Source organism: Dunckerocampus dactyliophorus, chromosome 16, assembly GCF_027744805.1.
Source record: "Dunckerocampus dactyliophorus isolate RoL2022-P2 chromosome 16, RoL_Ddac_1.1, whole genome shotgun sequence".
Taxonomy (NCBI): Eukaryota; Metazoa; Chordata; class Actinopteri; order Syngnathiformes; family Syngnathidae; genus Dunckerocampus; species Dunckerocampus dactyliophorus.
The window spans coordinates 8090283-8110910 of NC_072834.1; the positions used below are offsets into that span (position 1 = coordinate 8090283).

The 20628-nt window shown below is 41.8% G+C and overlaps 1 protein-coding gene across 1 annotated transcript; it reads left to right on the forward strand.

The window, feature by feature from the left end:
* Positions 1 to 225: 225 nt before the first annotated feature.
* LOC129169371 (leucine--tRNA ligase, cytoplasmic-like) lies at positions 226 to 20337 on the forward strand. The gene is made up of 32 exons (XM_054755744.1): positions 226 to 352; positions 643 to 764; positions 1301 to 1388; positions 1458 to 1538; positions 1648 to 1788; positions 2886 to 3047; positions 3108 to 3220; positions 3307 to 3370; positions 4769 to 4857; positions 4941 to 5166; positions 5237 to 5324; positions 5673 to 5749; positions 7716 to 7769; positions 7851 to 7991; positions 8245 to 8322; positions 8409 to 8494; positions 8569 to 8634; positions 8736 to 8818; positions 9766 to 9904; positions 9974 to 10186; positions 11802 to 11859; positions 11969 to 12032; positions 13677 to 13860; positions 15013 to 15103; positions 15260 to 15400; positions 15929 to 16069; positions 17023 to 17133; positions 17215 to 17325; positions 17731 to 17835; positions 18655 to 18750; positions 18875 to 19007; positions 19633 to 20337. The coding sequence occupies exons 1-32, from the start codon at positions 347 to 349 to the stop codon at positions 19836 to 19838; spliced, it is 3558 nt and encodes a 1185-aa protein (XP_054611719.1). The 5' UTR covers positions 226 to 346; the 3' UTR covers positions 19839 to 20337.
* Positions 20338 to 20628: the final 291 nt, after the last annotated feature.

A 20628-nucleotide genomic window follows, 5' to 3' on the forward strand; every position in this document is an offset into this window, starting at 1 on the left:
GAGGTGTCGTAACGCTGAACGCCAACGCAGATGTTATTCGTTGGAATAAAGTGCCTTTAAACAAGCATAGGTCATTACATTTGTACAAGCAACCTATTATTTGTCCATAAAAACTAAGTGTGACACAATATTTGAATAAAACGAACCATTGTGTGTGCTTGGGTAGACTACATAGTAAACGTTACACATGTGACATCGTCTATGAACTTCATCTCCCAGCAAGCATTGCAAAGAGGCTGACATCCGGATGTCATCAGCAGGGCATTGGTGAGAGGTGGCGTGGTTTTTCTGTAGTTAATTCTGCGAAGCAACAGACAATAATAGATACGTTATCGCCTGTGCCAAAATGACGGTAAGTCAGCGGTTTGGAGAGTACCTTTTTGGCGAATAGTACCGGTGTGTAAATGTCGACTTAAAAAAAAAAACACGTTTACTTGCTGTAGCTGTTAGCTAAATCGGCTAACCGCTTGTGAGAAGTTAAACACATGAGGGAGACTTTGAAGTTCTATATTACATATTATTATTGTATATTCATTTCCAATTAAACTACTACGCCTTAATCTATATGACTTCATTTGCATTGGTCAATGTCACAGCTGACCCTGCTTTGATGCACACTGTATGTACGGTGACTTTTTGCAGGAGCGCAAGGGAACAGCAAAGTTGGACTTTTTGAGAAAGATTGAGCTGGAAATCCAAGCTAAATGGGTAAAGGAGAAGGCCTTTGAGAATGACGCACCGACAACACTTGGGGAAAGTGCACAGTACGTAGATTTGTGCTTAAAAAGGCATTAATTTATACATGAAGTTGTCACTGCAGTGCACACTTGTGTCTTTTTAAATAAACTTTTACTCTGTTTTGATCCAGTTATTTTTGTGTGAACATTTCACTCCTTATGGTTGTTTCATCCATCGCACTTGCTACACTTACTTGCACTAAGATGTGTTCAAGGTCGGCTATCGCACAGTTGGCTTCTTTTGAATAGCGGGAGTGTTTGACTCCCTTTTTGAAGAAAAAAGGGAAAAGTTCCTCACACCTTTACCTTCCCACACTGATAAATGCCTGTTTGTGTCTTTGTTCCTTGCACTTCTGGCCAGATGGCACTTTTGGATTGACTTTCAGTGGTGACTCGAATCTTCTATAGTAAAATACACAAAAGGCAAATGGTTTTGTTGACAATATTCATTGTTAGATGGGGGGAAAAACTGCCAAAACATGAGAAATATCACATTTAGCCTTTTAGCAGTAATCTGGACGGGATGTAAACGTTACTTCACATGAAAACACTCTTTTCCACAGCAAAAACAAGTATTTTGTCACCTTCCCTTACCCGTACATGAATGGGAGGTTGCATCTTGGTCACACATTCAGCTTGTCAAAGTGTGAGGTAAGTTACATATATTTTAAAAACAAATTAAATAAATAGTGTCTGAAATATATGTTTGTTCCTTGGCAGTTTGCGGTTGGCTACCAGACCTTGAAAGGGAAAAAATGCCTCTTCCCATTTGGCCTCCATTGCACAGGAATGCCAATCAAAGTGAGTGTTTTTTTTTTTTTTTTGTAAGACCGTCTCATACGTGCAGTGTGAAAAATTGCAATGAATTCAATTATGAATCTTATTGCAAATGCTTATTGTTTTTGCCAAGGCCTGCGCAGACAAGTTAAAGAGAGAGATGGAGCTATATGGAAACCCACCACAATTTCCAGATGAGGAGGAGGAGAAGGAGGAGGAGAAGCCGAAGGCATCTGATGAAATCATCATTAAGGACAAAGCAAAGGGCAAAAAGGTCTGAAAACATAGTTTTGTGTTTACCCTCAATTGACAACCAAGGACCAAAATGTTGGAATTTTGATGTTGTAGTTCTGTTTGGGCAAAAAATAGTGGGGTTTTTTTTTCCACAGAAAACAATTCACCTTAAATTGGTAATAATTTATAAATTCTGTATGTGATAATAAAGAAGGCCGTGATGAATTGACACCCGTGCACGATAGTGGCGCCCTGTTTGTGTAGATACAGCAGTAGTAGCTTCGACGGTCAACTTGTTACAATCTGGCCTCAAAACTCCCACATTCCAAAAACATGCATGTTAGGTTAATTGGCGACTCTAAATTGTCCATAGGTATGAATGTGAGCGTGAATGGTTGTTATATGTGCCCTGTGATTGCCTGTCGACCAGTCCAGGGTGTACCCCGCCTCTCACCCGAAGTCAGCAGGGATAGGCTCCAGCATACCCCCGCGATCCTAATAAGGATTATGCGGCATAGAAAATAAATGAATATTCTATACATATTATAATGTAAAATGCATTTGATACGTGTGTGAGGCATATTTAGGGCTGTGTTGGTAAATGTACATTACAGTACGACATTACCCTTGAGTCCTCGCAATGTAGACCCGAACCAGAAGCAGGATGCTGTGTCTGAGCTATGAGTGAGTACATAAGAAACGAATATACAACAGACATTGCAAGGGTTTCAACCTGGATTATGCTTCAATGCATTTATCTTGTTAGCTTCCTTTGCCATAAGTGAGCAACAGCAATTGAAGAGATAAGTGGAGGGTTCTGGCGCTGAATCTAATCTAATAAGTACAACAGTCACTTTTTTTGCAAATATTGATCCAAAATCGTAGAACATCAATGTCTAGCGACCTGGAGGGGGAGGAGCCAGGTGTGTGTCAAAAATAGACTTTTTTTATGGATGTCTCAATAACGCGCTTGTTTTTACCAATCATGGGTTGTCTTGGACGGTAATACGCATGAATAGCGGGGACCTGCTGTATTGTTTTGCTGTTGTACTGTATTACTTGAACTACACAATAGGATCATAATACGACTGTTTTCACTCTTTTATCTCTGTATCTGTCTTTTGTCTTTCCTATTAGAGTAAAGCAGTGGCCAAATCCGGTTCCTCCGCCTTCCAGTGGAACATCATGAGGTCTCTGGGCCTGGATGACCGTGATATTGCTAAGTTTGCCAATGCTGAACACTGGCTGGAGTATTTCCCTCCTCTGGCTGTCAAAGACCTCAAACTGATGGGCGTCAAGGTGATGAATAAATGATTTTGGTGTGATATAAAATGTATTAAATGTACACTGTGGTCACAGGTGGACTGGCGGAGGTCATTCATCACCACAGATGTCAACCCTTTCTATGACTCCTTTGTCCGGTGGCAGTTTGTCACCCTAAAGGAGAGGAAAAAGATCAAGTTTGGGAAACGGTGGAATGGCGCTTTTAGAAATATTGAAAAATAGTTGTCAACAGTTGATGTTTTTATTAATCAGTATTATTATTGTGCCTGTCCAGATATACCATCTACTCTCCAAAGGATGGACAACCTTGCATGGACCATGACAGGCAGACAGGAGAAGTACGCCTATATTTGTCTTAGATCAAAACACTATGTACTGTATGTACAGTGTATATCTTTTGAATTGTGTATACTTCTGTAAATTCCGGACTATTGAGAGCACTATAAGCTGACCCACTAAATTTAAAGAGAAAGATTTATACATACATAGGCCACACCTGCCTAAGCTGCAGGTGTCCACGTTGTAACTTGCGATACTTAGTACACAGGACAATGTTCCACAGAAAGATTTTTTAAAACTTTATTTAAATACATGTTTTTTTCCAAACAGCGCATGTAACATGGCTGGTTAAACAGTAGCCTACCAGAAAAGTAATTCATTGCTCTCTTCATCTTCCTCGTCTTCTTCAGTGTCACAATTGAACACCCTCATGATTCCTTCGTCACACACATTGTCAGTCTATCTCTTTTTTGTTGTCACTCACAGTTGTCACTTTCGTCTCGAGTCCATCATGCAGTAGTCCAGCCTTTCGAAACTTGTTGGTGATAGTGGATTTTTTTGACACTGCTCCACGCTGTCAGGATCCACTGGCAGACTTGAGCAAAAGTTGGTAGATTGACCACCTTTAACTTGAAAGCTGCATCATATGCATTTCTTTGTGTGTTTTCCATGATGAGGGTGTGTGCACGAAGGGACAATGGCTGTTCTGAAGTATACGAGATGTCACAAGATTAGAATATGACCATAAATTAGCCGCACCACTGTGTAAGCTGCGGGGTTCAAAGCCCGATTTAAAAAAAAAAAAAAAAAAAAAAAAAAAAAAAAGTAGTAGCGGCTTCTACACCAGAAATTACGGTAACTATATATATCACGTATGTGGTGCTTCCATACACTTACTTATGATACTTGGACATGTCATCAGTGATAAACCTATGGTCATAGCGTTTGAGGTCTTTAATCATCAGACACCCTCAACCAGGCAACCCAGCCAGGGGTTATCAGTCCCCCTGGGCTTGTGTCCCAAGTAGCGTGTTGCTCCACAGACCCCCCCAGAGATCCTTTTTTGCAGCTTCCGGGATGTTCTCGGTGGCTGTCCTGGTCTGCAAGGAGCTTTTATGTGCGCTGTAGTGAGTAGTTCGCAGAGCAACTTCAATTGGCTGCAGCATTCAGCGATGAGCTTTGCATATTTAGACCTCTTGCGCTCATTCCTCCTAGGGGATTTTGGCTGGGAAAATAAATAAATATACAAATAAATAATCCACATAGTCAAAGCTCACATTACGTTTGCTCCTGCACAAACACCCACACAGGCACGAAACATAGGTCATATAATTAATGTGACCCAACCTGGATGCGTCCTATAATTACTACCTGCTATTGTGTGCTGTAGTTATGAACTAGTCACTGAAATTATGGACTACAACTATACATGGACATCTTCTTTGCCTCACTCGTAGGGAGTCGGGCCTCAAGAGTACACTCTCATCAAAATGAAGATTGTTGAACCGTACACAGCAAAATTCAAGTCCAAAGTTTTTTACAGCAGGTAACTAATGACCTACTTGCAATACCGCTAAAGCAGTTTGAATCTGAGACAGAAGTAACGCCTTGATGCTGTCCTCCCTCTAGTGCTATGAAGGGCAAAAACATCTACCTGGTGGCCGCCACTCTTAGGCCAGAGACCATGTTCGGTCAAACCAACTGCTGGGTGAGGCCCGACATGAACTATGTGGCCTTTGAGACCACCAACGGGGACGTCTTCATCTGCACCAGGAGGTCTGCTAGGAACATGTCCTTCCAGGGCTTCACCAAGGAGAATGGAGTGGTTTCTGTGGTCATGGAAATACTGGGACAGGTAACTTTTTTTTTTAATCTAAATAAAGTTTCCATTGCATTTAATCCTCACTTAACTTTTGTGCATCTAGGATATCCTTGGCTGCGCTCTGAGCGCTCCTCTGACCTCCTACAAGATCATCTACGCTCTGCCCATGCTCACCATCAAGGAGGACAAAGGTACAACAAGTCGACCTAAAACAACTCAGCATTCCGACTTACAAAAAAATGCGTGTTTTTCCAAATGACAAAGTTTAAATGTCAGAATCAAATTTCTAATTACCCTCGGGTGCACCTGATTTTTAAAGGTTATGGGAAGCAATGAGGTGTGTGGATGTGGGGAGATTTGATGCATTGACATTTAGGCAGCTTCCCAAGCAGCTTTTTATACCTTTCCTGTCGTCAATGGCTGTCCCGACACACGCCGTGGCTCAACCTTTGTGTACTATGTTGGCAAACAGCATTTCAACACAAACTTTACACGTGGCCTTTAAATGTGTGCCTGTTCCTCTTGTTTGATTTGGCCAGGGACGGGAGTAGTTACCAGTGTGCCCTCAGATGCTCCTGATGACATCGCCGCTCTAAGGGACATCAAGAAAAAACAAGTGAGTTTTTGTAAATATGTTTATTCACATAAGATAACAAATGATGGCCTTTTCCGAATTTTTTCGCTGTGTTGCTGTTCTGAATAAATTACACTGACCTGAATTAGATTTTTGGAGGACAAATTCAGCCTGTCAATAGTCTGCTTTCGGAGGTAGTGTCAGAGCTGTAACAGATGCAGGACATTGTTTGTGTATAGTGGTATTCCACAATGCCAGGACGGGGTGTAACACTTTAACACCCCACATTGACTACTCCTGCCATGCGGTGTTGAAAGTAATTGCAGCTGTCTGTCAAGTACGTAACATGCCACTACAGACGCTGGCGCTGCAGCATGCTGTGAGGCTTTGTGAAAGTGCCAACAGTTGCTGCAATATCCTGCTTTGCTGGGTTCTGCATGAAAGACACAGGTGAATAAATGCCACACCTACTGTCAAGGCTACCGTGCAGCTATTATGCAGGACCTCTAACCCAATTTACACTGCTCTAAAAAGTGAATTTATTCCTGCCCTTTTGCCATATTGTTATTTTTTTTTGAGCCGCACTGACATGGAACAGCAGAACACAGTCTACCTGTCATTGAGGCTATTTCGCAGTGCCTGGGACAGGGGTGAATTCCGACAAATATTTTATACATCACACCAGACACTGGCACGTTGCGGCGATATTTCACTTTGTTGGGTTCTGTTTGAAAGTCACAGCAAATAAACGCCTCTACTGTTACAAAATAAAAATAAATCTCCTGTTATGATTCTGATGCAACCAGTTTGCGGGATTGCTGTAAAGAGGCTAAGAACAACCGAGATCAAATGAAGTAAATGCTTCAGGTTCGGTGGACAAAACGGAAAGCTTCTGATTTTTGTGGGCAATTACTATGGGGTGTCACGAGACACCCAACTCATGAGACAGTGCACGAGATTGGGTCCACGAGAATGAGATGAGACAAGATTTTAACATTAATTTTAAGAAAAGTACAATGAGAAAGTATAATTGGACAAACAACGTCACAAAAGAATGCATGGCGTTTTGAAATGTTTGTCCCAAAAACTGACGCAAATAAATATGAGTGTCAACATTGTTTGACACCAAATGAACCACTAATGTTATGATCATTATAATAATAGTACTTGTAATATAGCGTAATAGTGAAATATTTTCTTAAATATGTCATTCTTCACTCTGTAAATTTGTTGAATTGGCGTTTGTGACATGTATTTTCTCACAGGCAATTCATACTGCCTAGCACAAGGGTGGGCAAACTACGTCCAGGGGGCCACATCTGACCCGCAAAGTGTTTTGAATCCGGCCCGCCAGTTGCTTCCAAAGTATTTAATTGAGACTTTGAACAGGGAAGCTGGCAACATGACTTGCAAGTAGTCAGTCAGTCAATCTGAGACAGCCTTTTGATGGTTTAAGTAGATTTCCTCATGCAGCCATCCAGACAACTACCTCACCTATGGTGCCAAAAAAACACAAGTCACGATGTGACACACAACTTAACTTACCCACTGCACTGTCTTCCCAGTAAAAAAGGAGGGACGTTCGCATACTTTTTAATAGTCATAGTTCATCACACTTTCTTTATTCATGTACATTCTGTGTCTTATTCAGTAAAATTCATTTTTGTTATTTGATGTGGTCCTGGAAAAAAAGGGACACAAGCGCATATAGCAGATTGTATGACACTTTGACAGGTAAAATAAGACAAATAATTCCAGATGGACTGAATTATAAGCTTAAACTAGTGTACGTGTATCAAATATATAGTCTGACCCCCCCGGCCAATTTTGTTAACTCAATGCCGGACTATATGACTTTAGGCGAGAGGCGGGGTAATTTTCATTTATCGTTAAATTAATATATATATATATTTATTTTTATTGCAAGACCGTTGTGACACCCCTAGCAATTACTAAAGATTCATTCCGAATTTGGTTAATTAAAACTTGAATCCTGTATTCCCTATAGGCCCTGAGAGAGAAGTATGGAATTGAGGACAAGATGGTGCTGCCTTTTGAGCCGGTAAGCTCATCCCCTCAGACATATGCGCTTAAACACGGCATTTGTAGTTATCACAGGTGTGTGTGCGTGCGGGTATTTCAGATCCCCATTATAGACATTCCAGGTTACGGGAACCTGTCTGCTCCTGTGGTGTGTGATGAGCTGAAGATCCAGAGCCAGAATGACAAGGATAAGCTGGCTGAGGCCAAAGAGAAAGTCTACTTGAAAGGATTCTATGAAGGGGTTAGTTGACATAAACTTACGTCATGTGCCAGAGCAATACTTTTTGTATCATGATGGATGTTATTTTAATGATTAATATTAAATAATTAAATACAAATAAAAATCTATTATTTTTGATATATTCATTATTATTATTATTATTATTATTATTATTGGTATTGGTGTAGAACTGTGCTGCATCCTACTGACTTGTAGTAAGAAAACTTTATGAGGCTGTTTCAGTTTATTTAACAATTGAATTGATTCCCTTCAGATTATGTTGGTTGATGGCTACAAGGGGCAGAAGGTCCAGGATGTGAAGAAGCCCATCCAGAAGATGATGGTTGAAAGGGTAGGACAACTTTCATGATATGATGCGAGTCAACCGTTCCACTCACTCACATTTAACAATGTCGGCGCTGCACCGGTCCTTGGCAGGGCGAGGCCGCCATTTACATGGAGCCAGAAAAACAGATCATGTCCCGTTCAGCTGACGAGTGCGTGGTGGCGCTTTGTGATCAGTGGTGAGTGACTTGTGCAAAGCTGTTGGAACCCGAGGAGGTGCAACAAGAGTGAATGGGTTCCTTTGTCTTTCAAGGTATTTGGACTATGGCGATGCCGAATGGAAGAAGCAGGCCAATGAAGCCCTCAAGCCTTTGGAGACGTAAGACGACTGCATGCTTAGTTCATTTGATAGGTTTATATATGATAGTCATGAATTGTGTTTACACATCTAACCTGTTGACACATCTAACAAATTGACAGATTTTGTGACGAGACCAGAAGAAACTTTGAGGCTACTTTGGCCTGGCTACAGGAGCATGCTTGTTCACGTACTTATGGGCTCGGTACGTTTGGAATTTAATCAATCTATGTTTGTTACCAATCAAGTTATGTTTTTATGGTCCGTTTGTATTGTGGCATGTGTTGGCAGAAAGAGTTTCAGCACATGGCAACAGCCGGCAGAGGGTGCAATTGATTTAGGGCCAGCTAATTTGCTACTTAATTGGTCTGCTGTAGAAATGAAAAGTAATCATGAAAGAAGGCAATGTCTAGTGTGACTTCAACAAAATATGTAGTAAATACAGTATTTGTATAAAATAAAAATAGTTCTTTTAATACATTAGTATTATATGTATCACAAAATGGAATTGAGTGAGGTTCACCACGCTGGCCAAGTTAGTGTATCTCTACCTCCTAGTGTGGGCTCATTTGGAGCTTGTATAGAAGAAGAAAAATTGCAATTGTTTTAATACACTGTATACTGTATGTGCAACGCTTGTGAAAGTGGAAATGAGTGAAGTTCTTAGGGCGCATCAGTATATTTACATTCACCGCAAGCTTTCACCTTTAGTGCATATCTGGATAATACTGTTAACTATTGTTCCCATGTAAGGGATTAAATGGTGACTGGAAAATGTGTTTACATGTACGACACTGAAAAGGGAATGGAGTGAGGTTCCCCAGGCAGAAAAAATTGGCACATCGCTACCTCTGCATACCCACAGCCATGGTGCCTTTTTGGGCTGTGTTTTGACATTTTCCATGCTACAATTTGTTACAGCTGGCATGTGAATTTAAATCCTGTTTAGCTCATAAACTCATTGCTAATGACCAATTTTGGAAAATGTCTTCAAATGGCCACCTGTAGTTCTCATAGTATTTCATCTTTATTAAAAATAGCCACTGTCGTTCTGATGTGTCACTGTGCTACAGAATAACCATCTCCTGTCACTGCTTGTGTTCTTGGGTGTGTGCCTGCCCCTACTTACTTGCTTGTGCTCGGTTGCCATAGGAACACGGCTGCCTTGGGACGAGCAGTGGCTGATCGAGTCCCTCTCGGACTCCACCATCTACATGGCGTACTACACTGTGGCCCACCTCCTCCAGGGAGGCGTGCTCAATGGGCAGGGGAACTCACCACTGGGAATCAAGTAAGGCTACAACACTTGCATACAGAATTCATTATGTCCTAAAGTAATCGTTTTTTGGCTTCGTCTTAGACCGGCGCAGATGACCAAGGAGGTCTGGGACTTCATCTTCTTCAAGACATCCCCCTTCCCTCAGACGAACATCCCAAAAGAGCATCTTCAGAAGCTAAGGAGGGAGTTTGAGTACTGGTATCCGGTGGATGTGCGTGTCTCTGGCAAAGACTTGGTGCCCAACCACTTATCTTACTATCTCTACAACCACGTGGCGATGTGGCCCAATGACAGGTGAGATTGTCCTTCAGGATCACGGTCAAGTTTCCGGTGGATTCTTTTTTTAAATTTATTTTATAATTAGGTAATTATATTAGGAGTGTGAGGAAATATTGATTTCTCAAACTACCGTGATAGTTCACCCTACGATTATTGATACTCTCGCCGTGTATATTATTAAAATACAGCCGCTATAAACGTCTTCCACCGTTCCACCTCAGGGAGAGAGAGAGACATGTTTAGTTTCTGTCGTTTGTTGTCAGCATAGTCGTTCTGCTTAACCTTATCCAGGTCATTGTCTGTCTCTGGTGATTACGTCACTACTACTATACTATACTTTGTATTTATTTTGATTATGCTTCTACTAAATAAATCTGATCAACTTGCGAGACATGAGACGTGTTTTCTGAATGAGTTAAAAATGGTGTCACTGTTGGCGACTATCCTGTTTACAGTTATGTTGCACTAACACAGTCTCATTGTTTTTGCGTCATTGCTGGTTGTATTCTGGTTAAAAGATGCTGCAAAATAGCCATTCATTTTCTATACCGCTTGTCCCCATTAGAGTTGCAAGTAAGCTGGAGCCTATCCAAGCTGAAGGCTGCAAAAGATGAACTATAAAAAAAACATTTTTTGTTTTGTTTCACCCTATCACTGTGTTGCGATAGTATTGTTAAGTTGAACAATGTATCGCAAATTGTATCGTATCAAGGGACACCCTGATAATGATTTACTTATATACAGAACATTTTTTTCCATCCCACCTTTACAATCAGTGTACTCCTATGAAGCCTTTATAAACAACACTTGATAAAGCTTTAAGAAACTACAATAAGTCGTTTTAGCGAGGATTACCTACTGCTTGCCCAATAGGGAAGTCACATTTAGCAGTACTCCTTCTCTTTTTTCTATGTAGTGAATGGAAGAAGCTTATTACACTATCAAGCCGCTAAAGACTTTGCACCGGTCAAAATTTGAAACTGCCCCACCCGTCAATAATCTGGATGAATTGGGGGATGGACTGCGTCAAATATTGTGATGTTTTGTTTGGAAGTGCCTTCGCGGGTTATATTCCTTCGAAACGGCGTTTACTTTGTTACAAAATAAACAGATTAGCTTCCCCAGTGCATTCTCCGTGAGTGCGGATTTTGTAGTCCAGTTGCTGTTAAAAGTCAAACTTTCAGTGTTTGCGCTTCTTTTCTTTTTATTTTTTTGCTGTTTGTAAAGTCCAAGCTGAATTCTTTGACTACTGCTTCACTGTGACGCGTACGCCTCGCTGTTCACCCCATGCTGAGCGGAGGAAGTACCGCATGAACAAGCACTTCTTTTTACACTGAATGGTGATGTTTGGCAGACCGAATGTAAAAGGTTTGGCAGGCCAGATGTGGCTCATGGGCCACCTGTTGAGGACCACTGTTTTACTTGAGGTTGTCAAATAGTAAGCCCAAACTATTAAAGATTTCATAAATACTCTATAACAAGTATTGGCCTATTTCTATGCCATTTTTAAGCCTTACTAGTATGTTTATTGTGGATGGGTGATTTTACAACAAACCTACTGTATGTAATGTAGTGGAAAAACAGTATTCATCTTATTTGTACAAATAACGTCACCCCCTGTTGTCCACAGTGGGAAATGGCCCCAGGCAGTGCGTGCTAATGGGCATCTGCTCCTCAATTCTGAGAAGGTGTGTCTAATTTTAACACTGTTTTGCCATTATGCCATTATTATAAAATATAATGGAATTGTGTTTCCTGGTGCGTGGTGTTAACATCTGCTTTTTTTTTGGCTAACAGATGTCCAAGTCAACTGGAAACTTCCTCACTCTTAGCCAAGCTATCAAAAAGTTCTCGGCAGACGGTATGTCAATTTTCTTCTTGCTTGAACCGTCAATCTCTGTTGCCGAGTTTCTCATCTGGCAATCGGAGTACACGAAACATTACACTTTTTCTATACAGTAAACATTTAGTTAGGAAAAACATGATAATTTATATTAAATAAAATAAAATGTGTCTGTATGCCACACTGACTACAAATAAAGACTACAGATGGGTGATGTGCCTCCTCAACTGCATTGGACAGAAGTGAGTTAATTGCCTGTTTGTAATTGTTCAGTGCCTTCGTCAGCGATGAATAATTTCACATTTGTGCCTGACAGAGAGAATCTCCTTGATTTTCCTCCCTCCAACACCTTGCTTTTCTGCTTCCTTTTTGGTTTGAGCCTTGTTGAATAATGAATGGAAGTGCGTGCCTGTGAAAGAACCTTATGTTCTGACAGGAGACAGACGTATTAAGTTCATGGCCCGTCTTTCAGCTCTCAGTAGTGCTGTTAGGCATTGACAGAGGGTTTCCCGTCGTAGATGAAGACCGAGAGCCCGGCATCCATTGTCTTAACACCGAGACAGACTTCTTCGGTTCACTTCACACCTTCTGGGTTTGGCTTTGCTGTCTCCGTGCTGATGCACAGGTGTGCTGCTCGCTGTTCATTGTTTCTTTGCAGTTCACTGGTTTGACATCTGTAGCGTTGCAATGCTGTCTCAGTATATGCATGTGTGTAGTGCTGAACGACATGGACCAAAACTCATATCCCGTTATATTTATGTTGAATATCGATATACGATATGTATATCCCGGTATTTTTCTCCACAAAGTGAGTTTAGTCAAAGTCAAATCTGAGTGGCAAGTTGTATCATTAAAATAAAAATAAAAATCTTAGAGAAAAATGACCGCTAAAATAAAATAGACCATTCTCTTTTTTTTAAATAAATATAGAGAAAGTAAAATATAATCAATCTACTTTATAACAAACCTTTAGCTATGCTCAAATCCTCAGTTAATACCAAAGAACAAAATATGCAATAAAGTGCCTTGTTTAAGAGGACATTTATAAATGTCAGCAGCAAGTCAAAAATACTTTCTTTTTTTTTTTTAAGAAAGCAGAACCTTGTAAGAGAAACACGTGAGTAAAATCTTAATTATCTTTAGAACTACAAATAATTGGCCATCACTTCATAAAAATATAATAATTGTAATATTTTATCTTGGCTAGCGCCACCCAAAGTCAAGACAGCATAATAATTATATCCAGACTCGCCTCCAGCCTCCACCTTTTATCTTGTAGTGAGGACCACTCGTTTATTTATCACACATCGTTCTTCCATCACACGTTCTGGCACACTGTGACAGATAAGTGACCGAGTCCGAATGAGGCTTGAGTGTAATGAGTAGTAATTTAATGACGATTAAGAAATATTTATGCTTTAGATCTCGCTCTGTAAAACAGGGCGAGATCCACCCCGGTGGGGATGCGTGGATCTCCACTATGCAGTGTGCAGCGGTAGCTGACGGCTTCACGGGCGGGTTCTGACTGCTTTGGGGGCGGGGTGGACTTCTCGTGCGCACACAAACTGCACAACAATAAGTGCTTTCACTTTTATGTCCCCAAATACCAGAAAACTCTCCAACGACGCCAGAAAAAGTAGCTATAATTGGCTCTGTCCTCAGGTATGCGTCTGGCTCTGGCCGACGCTGGTGACACGGTGGAGGACGCTAACTTTGTGGAGACCATGGCGGACGCCGGCATTCTGCGCTTGTACACCTGGATCGAGTGGGTGAAGGAGATGATAGCCAACCAGGACAACCTGAGGACCGGACCCGCAGACACCTTCAACGATCGCGTCTTCGCCAGGTAGGCCCACTCATTTTTTTTGTGAAAGACTTGGGATGTATTCTGTGTGGACAAAAGTATTGGGACATTTTGTTAGTGATTGGGCTAAACCTCCTCATTCTAAACCAGTGATGAGGCACCAGAAGACTTCAATGAGAAAAATAAACAAACACCTTGTTGTTATAAGCCCCCCAAGATAACTGATCAGTTATATCAAAGGAGAAATTAATAGATTCTTAGTCTATAAAGTCAAAACATGCTCCAGAAAATTCCTTTTTTGGAAAGGAGGCCCGACTGTGGCACACAAACCCCCCCCCTGTTCCAAAGCATTCAGGAAGCAATAAAGGCAGGCTTGGATGAGTTTGCTGTGGAAGAATGTGACTTTTAACCCTTCTCAAACATCCATCCATTTTCTATGACGCTTGTCCTCATTAGGGTCGTGGGTATGCTGGAGCCTATCCCAGCTGACTTTGGGCGGGAGGCTGGGTACACCATTGGCTGGTCGCCAGCCAATCACAGGACACATATAGACAAATAACCATTCACACTCACATTCATACCTATGGTATGATTTAGAGTGTGCAATTAACCTACGCAATATATTTTAACCTAGCATATTTTTGGAATGTGGGAGGAAACCGGAGTACCCGGAGAAAAACCTGCAGAAGAAGCACGCGCGCACACACACGCCCGGAGAGAACATGCAAACCCCACATTGAAATGCCCAAAATGAGATTCGAACCCAGATCTTCCTGATCTCCTGACTGTGTGGCCAACATGCTCTTCCTATCATTGTGAAGCAGAATTCAACAAGCGCTGGATTGTTCACCCACTAATAGGGAACATGACCTGGGATTAGATCGTCGTGAGACAGGTTAGTTGACTGATGACTAGGCCACTGTTCGCTCTCCCGTCTTAAAAACCTTTAGGATAAACCAGGCCCGTTTTTGGTCCAATGTCGGGGACCTTGGATTTCTCAAATGAATGGCAAGTCAAATTCAGTTCATTTTCACTTCATGTTGGTGTATTGTCCCAATACTTGCGTCCAAAAAGTATGTCAGTATATACTGGAGAGTCAACTACAATAAATAAAATGACAGCTGGTTGTGAACCAGTCTAAGAGCTTCAGAGGTTCCATGGGATACAAAACTTAGGATTCTGTGTCTTGCCCAGTGAAATGAATGCGGGAATCTTGAAGACGGAGCTGCACTACGACAGAATGATGTTCAAAGAGGCTTTGAAGAGCGGCTTCTTTGAGTTCCAGGTAAACAAAATTCGGTCATTTTTGCAAGCAAGTCTCCGACGTTCACTCTGTGCATCTTTCCAGCAAAAGCTACTCTCCTTTATGAATGCGGCAAAGAATGAAAAGCTGTTCCAAATCTAGCCTTAACCACTATGAATAATAACATCCTTCACACAGACTGCCAAAGACAAGTACAGGGAGCTGGCTATTGAAGGCATGCACAAAGAGCTGGTCTTCCAGTTCATAGAGAGACAAACGTTACTGCTGGCCCCCATCTGTCCACACCTGTGCGAGTACACCTGGGGACTGCTGGGCAAGGTAAGACGCCTGTAAATTTGGCATCTCCCTTTTGGTATTCACATTTTACAAGCTGCTAACTGGGAAAAGTTCAAACCTGACTTTCATCCTTTTCCTCCCCCACGTTTGTGTTACTTTCACTTGAAAAGAGGCGTTTACAAGGAAAGTGCTATATATATATATTCATGAGGAGGCCAGCCTAGCTCATTTAAGCAGTCTTCCTCTTGGTTACCACCAGCAGCTCGTCTTCACACACACTTCCTCTTGTCGCTGCCGATGAAAGGAAGGCACACACTTATTTGTACATGTTCCAACAACACCACCACCACAGTGGGCCAAGAATATTTTTAAAGCTCTAATGTACGAGTACAAAAGAAGGCCGCCGTGCCTTAGAGATGGTTATTTTTGGTTGTCGCTTAGCAACATGCACATGCACCCCTACAATCAGGTTTCATTTCTTCCACTTGCTAAAAACCATGATACAGGATACAAGATATACGCAATACAGGAGTCTAAAGTTGTTCCATCTTTCCCCCTACTCACCCACAGACCACGTCTCTGATGAAGGCATCGTGGCCCGTTGCGGGTCCAATGGATGAGATTCTCATTCGGTCTTCTCAGTACCTGATGGAGACGGCGCACGACCTCCGACTGAGACTCAAAGCTTACATGCTTCCAAGTAAAAATAAGGTAAAATGCAGGCAAATGCCAGCCAATATCACGGGCAGTTGGGTGGTTAATATAGCATGTGAACTGTAATCAGCCTTCACATTTATATCTTCAGGCATCCTTATGCAGTTTGTTAGGCGCACCGTTTGGCCGCATAATAACCGAGACGGTGTACGAAAACAGAGACATATTTGTGGCAATACTTTTCATCGAAAACCGGCATGTACGAAAACCGAGGTGCGATCTGTAAGTTTGGAAAAAAAAAAAAAAGTCTTTCTGCAAGTGTAATTCAACATTGAACAGCATAGCCTTTACAGACGTAACACAAGCCCCTTTCGCAATTTCCTGTAAAAGATAGCATTTTCCCACCTCACCTCCAGAGAGCTGTTCTGTGTATACAGCACTGGCGTCTTCTTAATATTCTTTTCATTTAAGAAGTACTATAGGAGCCAGAGGTCTAGGGGAGGAGCAGCATCCTGAGAATAATAAAATGTTTTAAAACCTGCTCAGCTAACTTTAGCTATGTTTAAAAAAAATAATAATAATAATAATTTTTTAAAAAAGCAATCAATTTTTAGATTCAGAAAATCATGATAGTACCAGCTGTTTTTATGATGCCTCACTTTGAAAACCCCTCATAGACACAACTGCATTTTTAGAAGAGAGGTCTTTATTTATTACTTACTCACACCCATGTAAAGCATTTAGTTATCTTAAGCTAACCTGAAGTATTTCCTGTTGCTCACACATGTCCATAAATGATCAACAATCTGGTTCCTCTTTACCATAAGGCTGCCTGATAAAGCCAGGTGCGTAAAATGTTTCTACTGCGGTTCATAACTTGGTCAAAATGAAAGAACAATGAACTTGAATGGAGTACACTTATTGCGAAGTAATTTTGTGTTGGGGTCAACAGCAGTGTCTCATGTAAAAAGAAGAAAGACGTTATATTGAATATAATTTTCCTCCAACAGAAAGGTGGCTCCAAGCCTCCCACCAAGCCTTCCCACTGCACCATCTACGTGGCCAGGAGCTACCCCCCATGGCAGCACAGCGCCTTATCCTTGCTCGCAAAACACTACAAGGTCAGTAACACACCATACAGGATATTGCACATTCTAAATGCCGCGATGGATGCTTACGTCGCACCTTTGTCGTTTGTGCAGAGCAACAACGGCGTCCTCCCAGACAACAAGGTGATAGCAAGCGAGCTTGGGGCGCTGTCTGAGCTGAAGAAATACATGAAGAGGGTCATGCCTTTTGTGGCCATGATCAAGGTGTGGGTCATTCCTTACTATTTATAATGCCCTGCACATTATAAGGTGTTCTTTTATTTGTCTGTCTGGTCATATTGAGAAGAGCTTTCTTTTATTCTCGTCCAACAAAGACTTTTATATTGGCATTTCACTGCTTGAATTTCAGGTGTAGATTGTTTGCAGACTTGACAGTTACTATTGACAGACTCGAACGTTTTATTCTTATTTTCTTGTAGTTGCCTTGTTGAATGTGTTCCCCCCCCCCCCCCCCCCCCACTACTGTTTTTCCTTTTCAGTTGTTCAGCCTCACACAATTTACTCCACAATAGAAATAGATATTGATCTACTCATGAAGTCCGTGTCACTTCACTCGCCATACAAACTGTCACATGACTCCTTATGCATGCTTGGTCCTTCTTTCTGCAGGAGAACCTTGAGAAGAACGGGCCTCGGGTTTTGGACCTGGAGCTAGAGTTTGATGAGCGGGCAGTTCTATTGGAGAACCTGGTCTACTTGACCAATTCTCTTGAGGTATACAGCGCATTTACACTGGACATGACACCCGATTTGATACCCAATCTGGATCTGTTTATCTATACATTAGGGGTGTAACAAAAATCGATATGTTGAGCTATCGCGATAGTTAACCCTATGATGGATTATCGATATGCTCTCGCCATATCGTAAAACACAGCCGCTACAAAATGTCTTCCACCGTTCTACCGCAGTAAGTCGCCATTTTACATTTCATCCCGGAGGAGCTCCTTGCAAGAGTGGCAGAAAATTAGTTAGAAGTCGCAGAAGAAGAAAAAACAAATGCCGCCCCATGACTCGGTCGGTGAAGTTAAACAGAAAGATGCACCAGCTTAGTTGAAATCAAGTCTGGACTCACTTTGGCTTTTATGGCATTGTTGAGACAACACTGATTTTGCAGGATGTCAGGGGAGCGTCTCACAAGACTTCCACACACTGATTGTCACCACGCTCGCTTCTACTTAATAGATTTGATCTGCTTCCAAAATATGAGATGATGTGTTTTCTGAATCAGTTTAAAACTGTCCCTGTTTGTCAGACACCTAGAGCTGGAGCCTATCCCAGCTGAAGGCTGCAAAATATAAACTATTGAATAATTTTTTTTTTGGTTTTGTTTCACCCTATCACTGAATGGAGATACAGTATTATCGTTATTGCAAATGGTATCATCTAGTGAGGTACCCTGAGATTCCCAGCCCTACTTTACATTAAGGTCAGTGTGTGAGATGCATCATTTGGACAGTGGTGTCTCCCAAAAGTGATGGTGCAAAAGACCCAGGATGTCATGTCATGTAAAGGTGTTCTTTCTACTCGCAGCTGGAGCAGATCGACGTCTTGTTTGCATCCGAAGCAGACGACAAAATCAGGGAAGACTGTTGCCCGGGGAAACCGTTCTCTGTGTTCAGATCGGAGGTGAATGCTTGCGAATGACTGCATGAAGGGCAACCCTGCGCTCTTCCTACAGTCCCGTGATGCAAGTTTGACTCCGCATGTGAAAACGAGACTGTTAATGTTTGTGTGTATGTTGTGTTTGCAGCCCGCAGTGTGCGTGTCCCTGGTCAACCCTCAGCCTTGCAACGGCATCTTCTCTACCAAGCTTGACATCCGACAGGGGGACAGCAGGGACAGCATCGTCCGCAGACTCGCCAAGGTCAACAGACTGATCAAAGGTTGGTAATGCTTTGGCTTGCTGGTTTACAGACTTCCTACACAAGTATGGAATTACATTTTATACATTTCCAGGAAATCTGGAAAAGTATGGAATTTAAAAAAAACAATTCTGTGGGAAAATTTGCTCTGGTTAGAGTCCGTTTTGGTTTGAGTCGGACGTTCTGGACCAGATTAATAAGTTAACCAAGGCACCACTGTTGCTGCATTTTGAAGTAATGAGTGGTTAGCATCCAGCGGCTTTATCTACCTTTGCATGCGCTTTAAAAGTGCTACACTTGTATTACTGCGGTTTACAATGAATTCATCAGACGTAGTCATGCTGGCTGAGTAATTTGCTCCATAACAATATTACACCATTGGTTCTGTTGCTGCTGTGTTATACAAAATACTTGTTGAGAATTGACCATGTGGTCAAAGAGCGCTATGTTTCCTTTGCACTGTCTCATGCACTCCTCATTATTATAAAGTAAAACAATGGTGATGCCGGTATTATATTCCACCATACATTTTTTTCTATGGCCTTTCATCACAGCTGTTTTTAGTCCCTCTTGTGTTGCACTAAAAATAATCCTCTCTTCTGTGCATCTTCATCTCTCCCCCCCTCCAAAACGCTTCTGCCAACAGATCTATCCAAAGTGAAGCTGATGAGGTACGAGGACCCCTTGCTGGGGCCACGTCGGGTTCCGGTGCTGGGACAGGAGGAGCAGGGCAAGGTGCTCATTTCCCCTCAGTCTGTGTTCAGCATCAACGTGGAGGCGAAGACAGTCACTGTGGCTGCCGACGGCCTCTCTGTGGACATTGGAGACACACTATCCTACCTAGTTCTATAAAATCTGATCTTATACATGAAGGCATCGTGGCATGTTAGAACACAAATTATTTCTGGATTAAGGAAAATTTGTACAGCACAAAAACCTGTTAGTTTTCAAGCATAACACCGCTCCTGTTGTCATAGTGATGAAATTGTGTCTGCCGGCTTATTTTGTACATCTAAAGTGAGGCATCATGGTCCCCTCCTGGATGGTGTTTCTCCGCCGTGTGCTTTTTCCAGAAAAAAATAATAAACACAATGAAATGAAATGTGTAACATCCTCTTATCATCTGGCTTTTTATTTCATCCGAGGATGCATTTTTTTGTGCCCTGAATAACTCCCCGCTTTTTTTGCTTTGCTGTTGTGTTAGCGGTGAGGATATCAGTCACAGAGTGAGACCTCCCGAGCAAAACTACAGTTAAGCTGAAAATAATCAAGCCAGGGGCGTCCAAACCTTTTCCACCGAAGGCTGCAATACAGGGGAAACTCAAACCTTTTTGTGTGTTAACCACAATAAAACCAATCAAATGGATGTGAACACATGCAAAGCTGTTAAAAATAGTTGAAGAAAAAACTAAACTTAAATCATCCTTTGTGAAGATCTGATGCATGCCATGTTTATTTATTTTTCTAATATAAAAAATTGCATATTGCCCTTGGGGCCACACTTTGGACACCACTGCTGTAGGGCATTACCATTCAGTTTGCTTCAAAGGCAACAAAACGAATACTTCACCTCAGGGATGACGATTATTCAAATGTCTTTCTTTTGATGCTTATTCCCCGTGATGCCTTTCATCTTTTTTAG

Bases quoted from the DNA above. Each gene is read 5' to 3' on its own strand.
- LOC129169371 (XM_054755744.1), top strand. The intron at 13,861-15,012 runs GTAGGCCCACTC...TGTCTTGCCCAG, and splicing joins AACGATCGCGTCTTCGCCAG to TGAAATGAATGCGGGAATCT. The intron at 17,836-18,654 runs GTATACAGCGCA...TTCTACTCGCAG, and splicing joins ACTTGACCAATTCTCTTGAG to CTGGAGCAGATCGACGTCTT.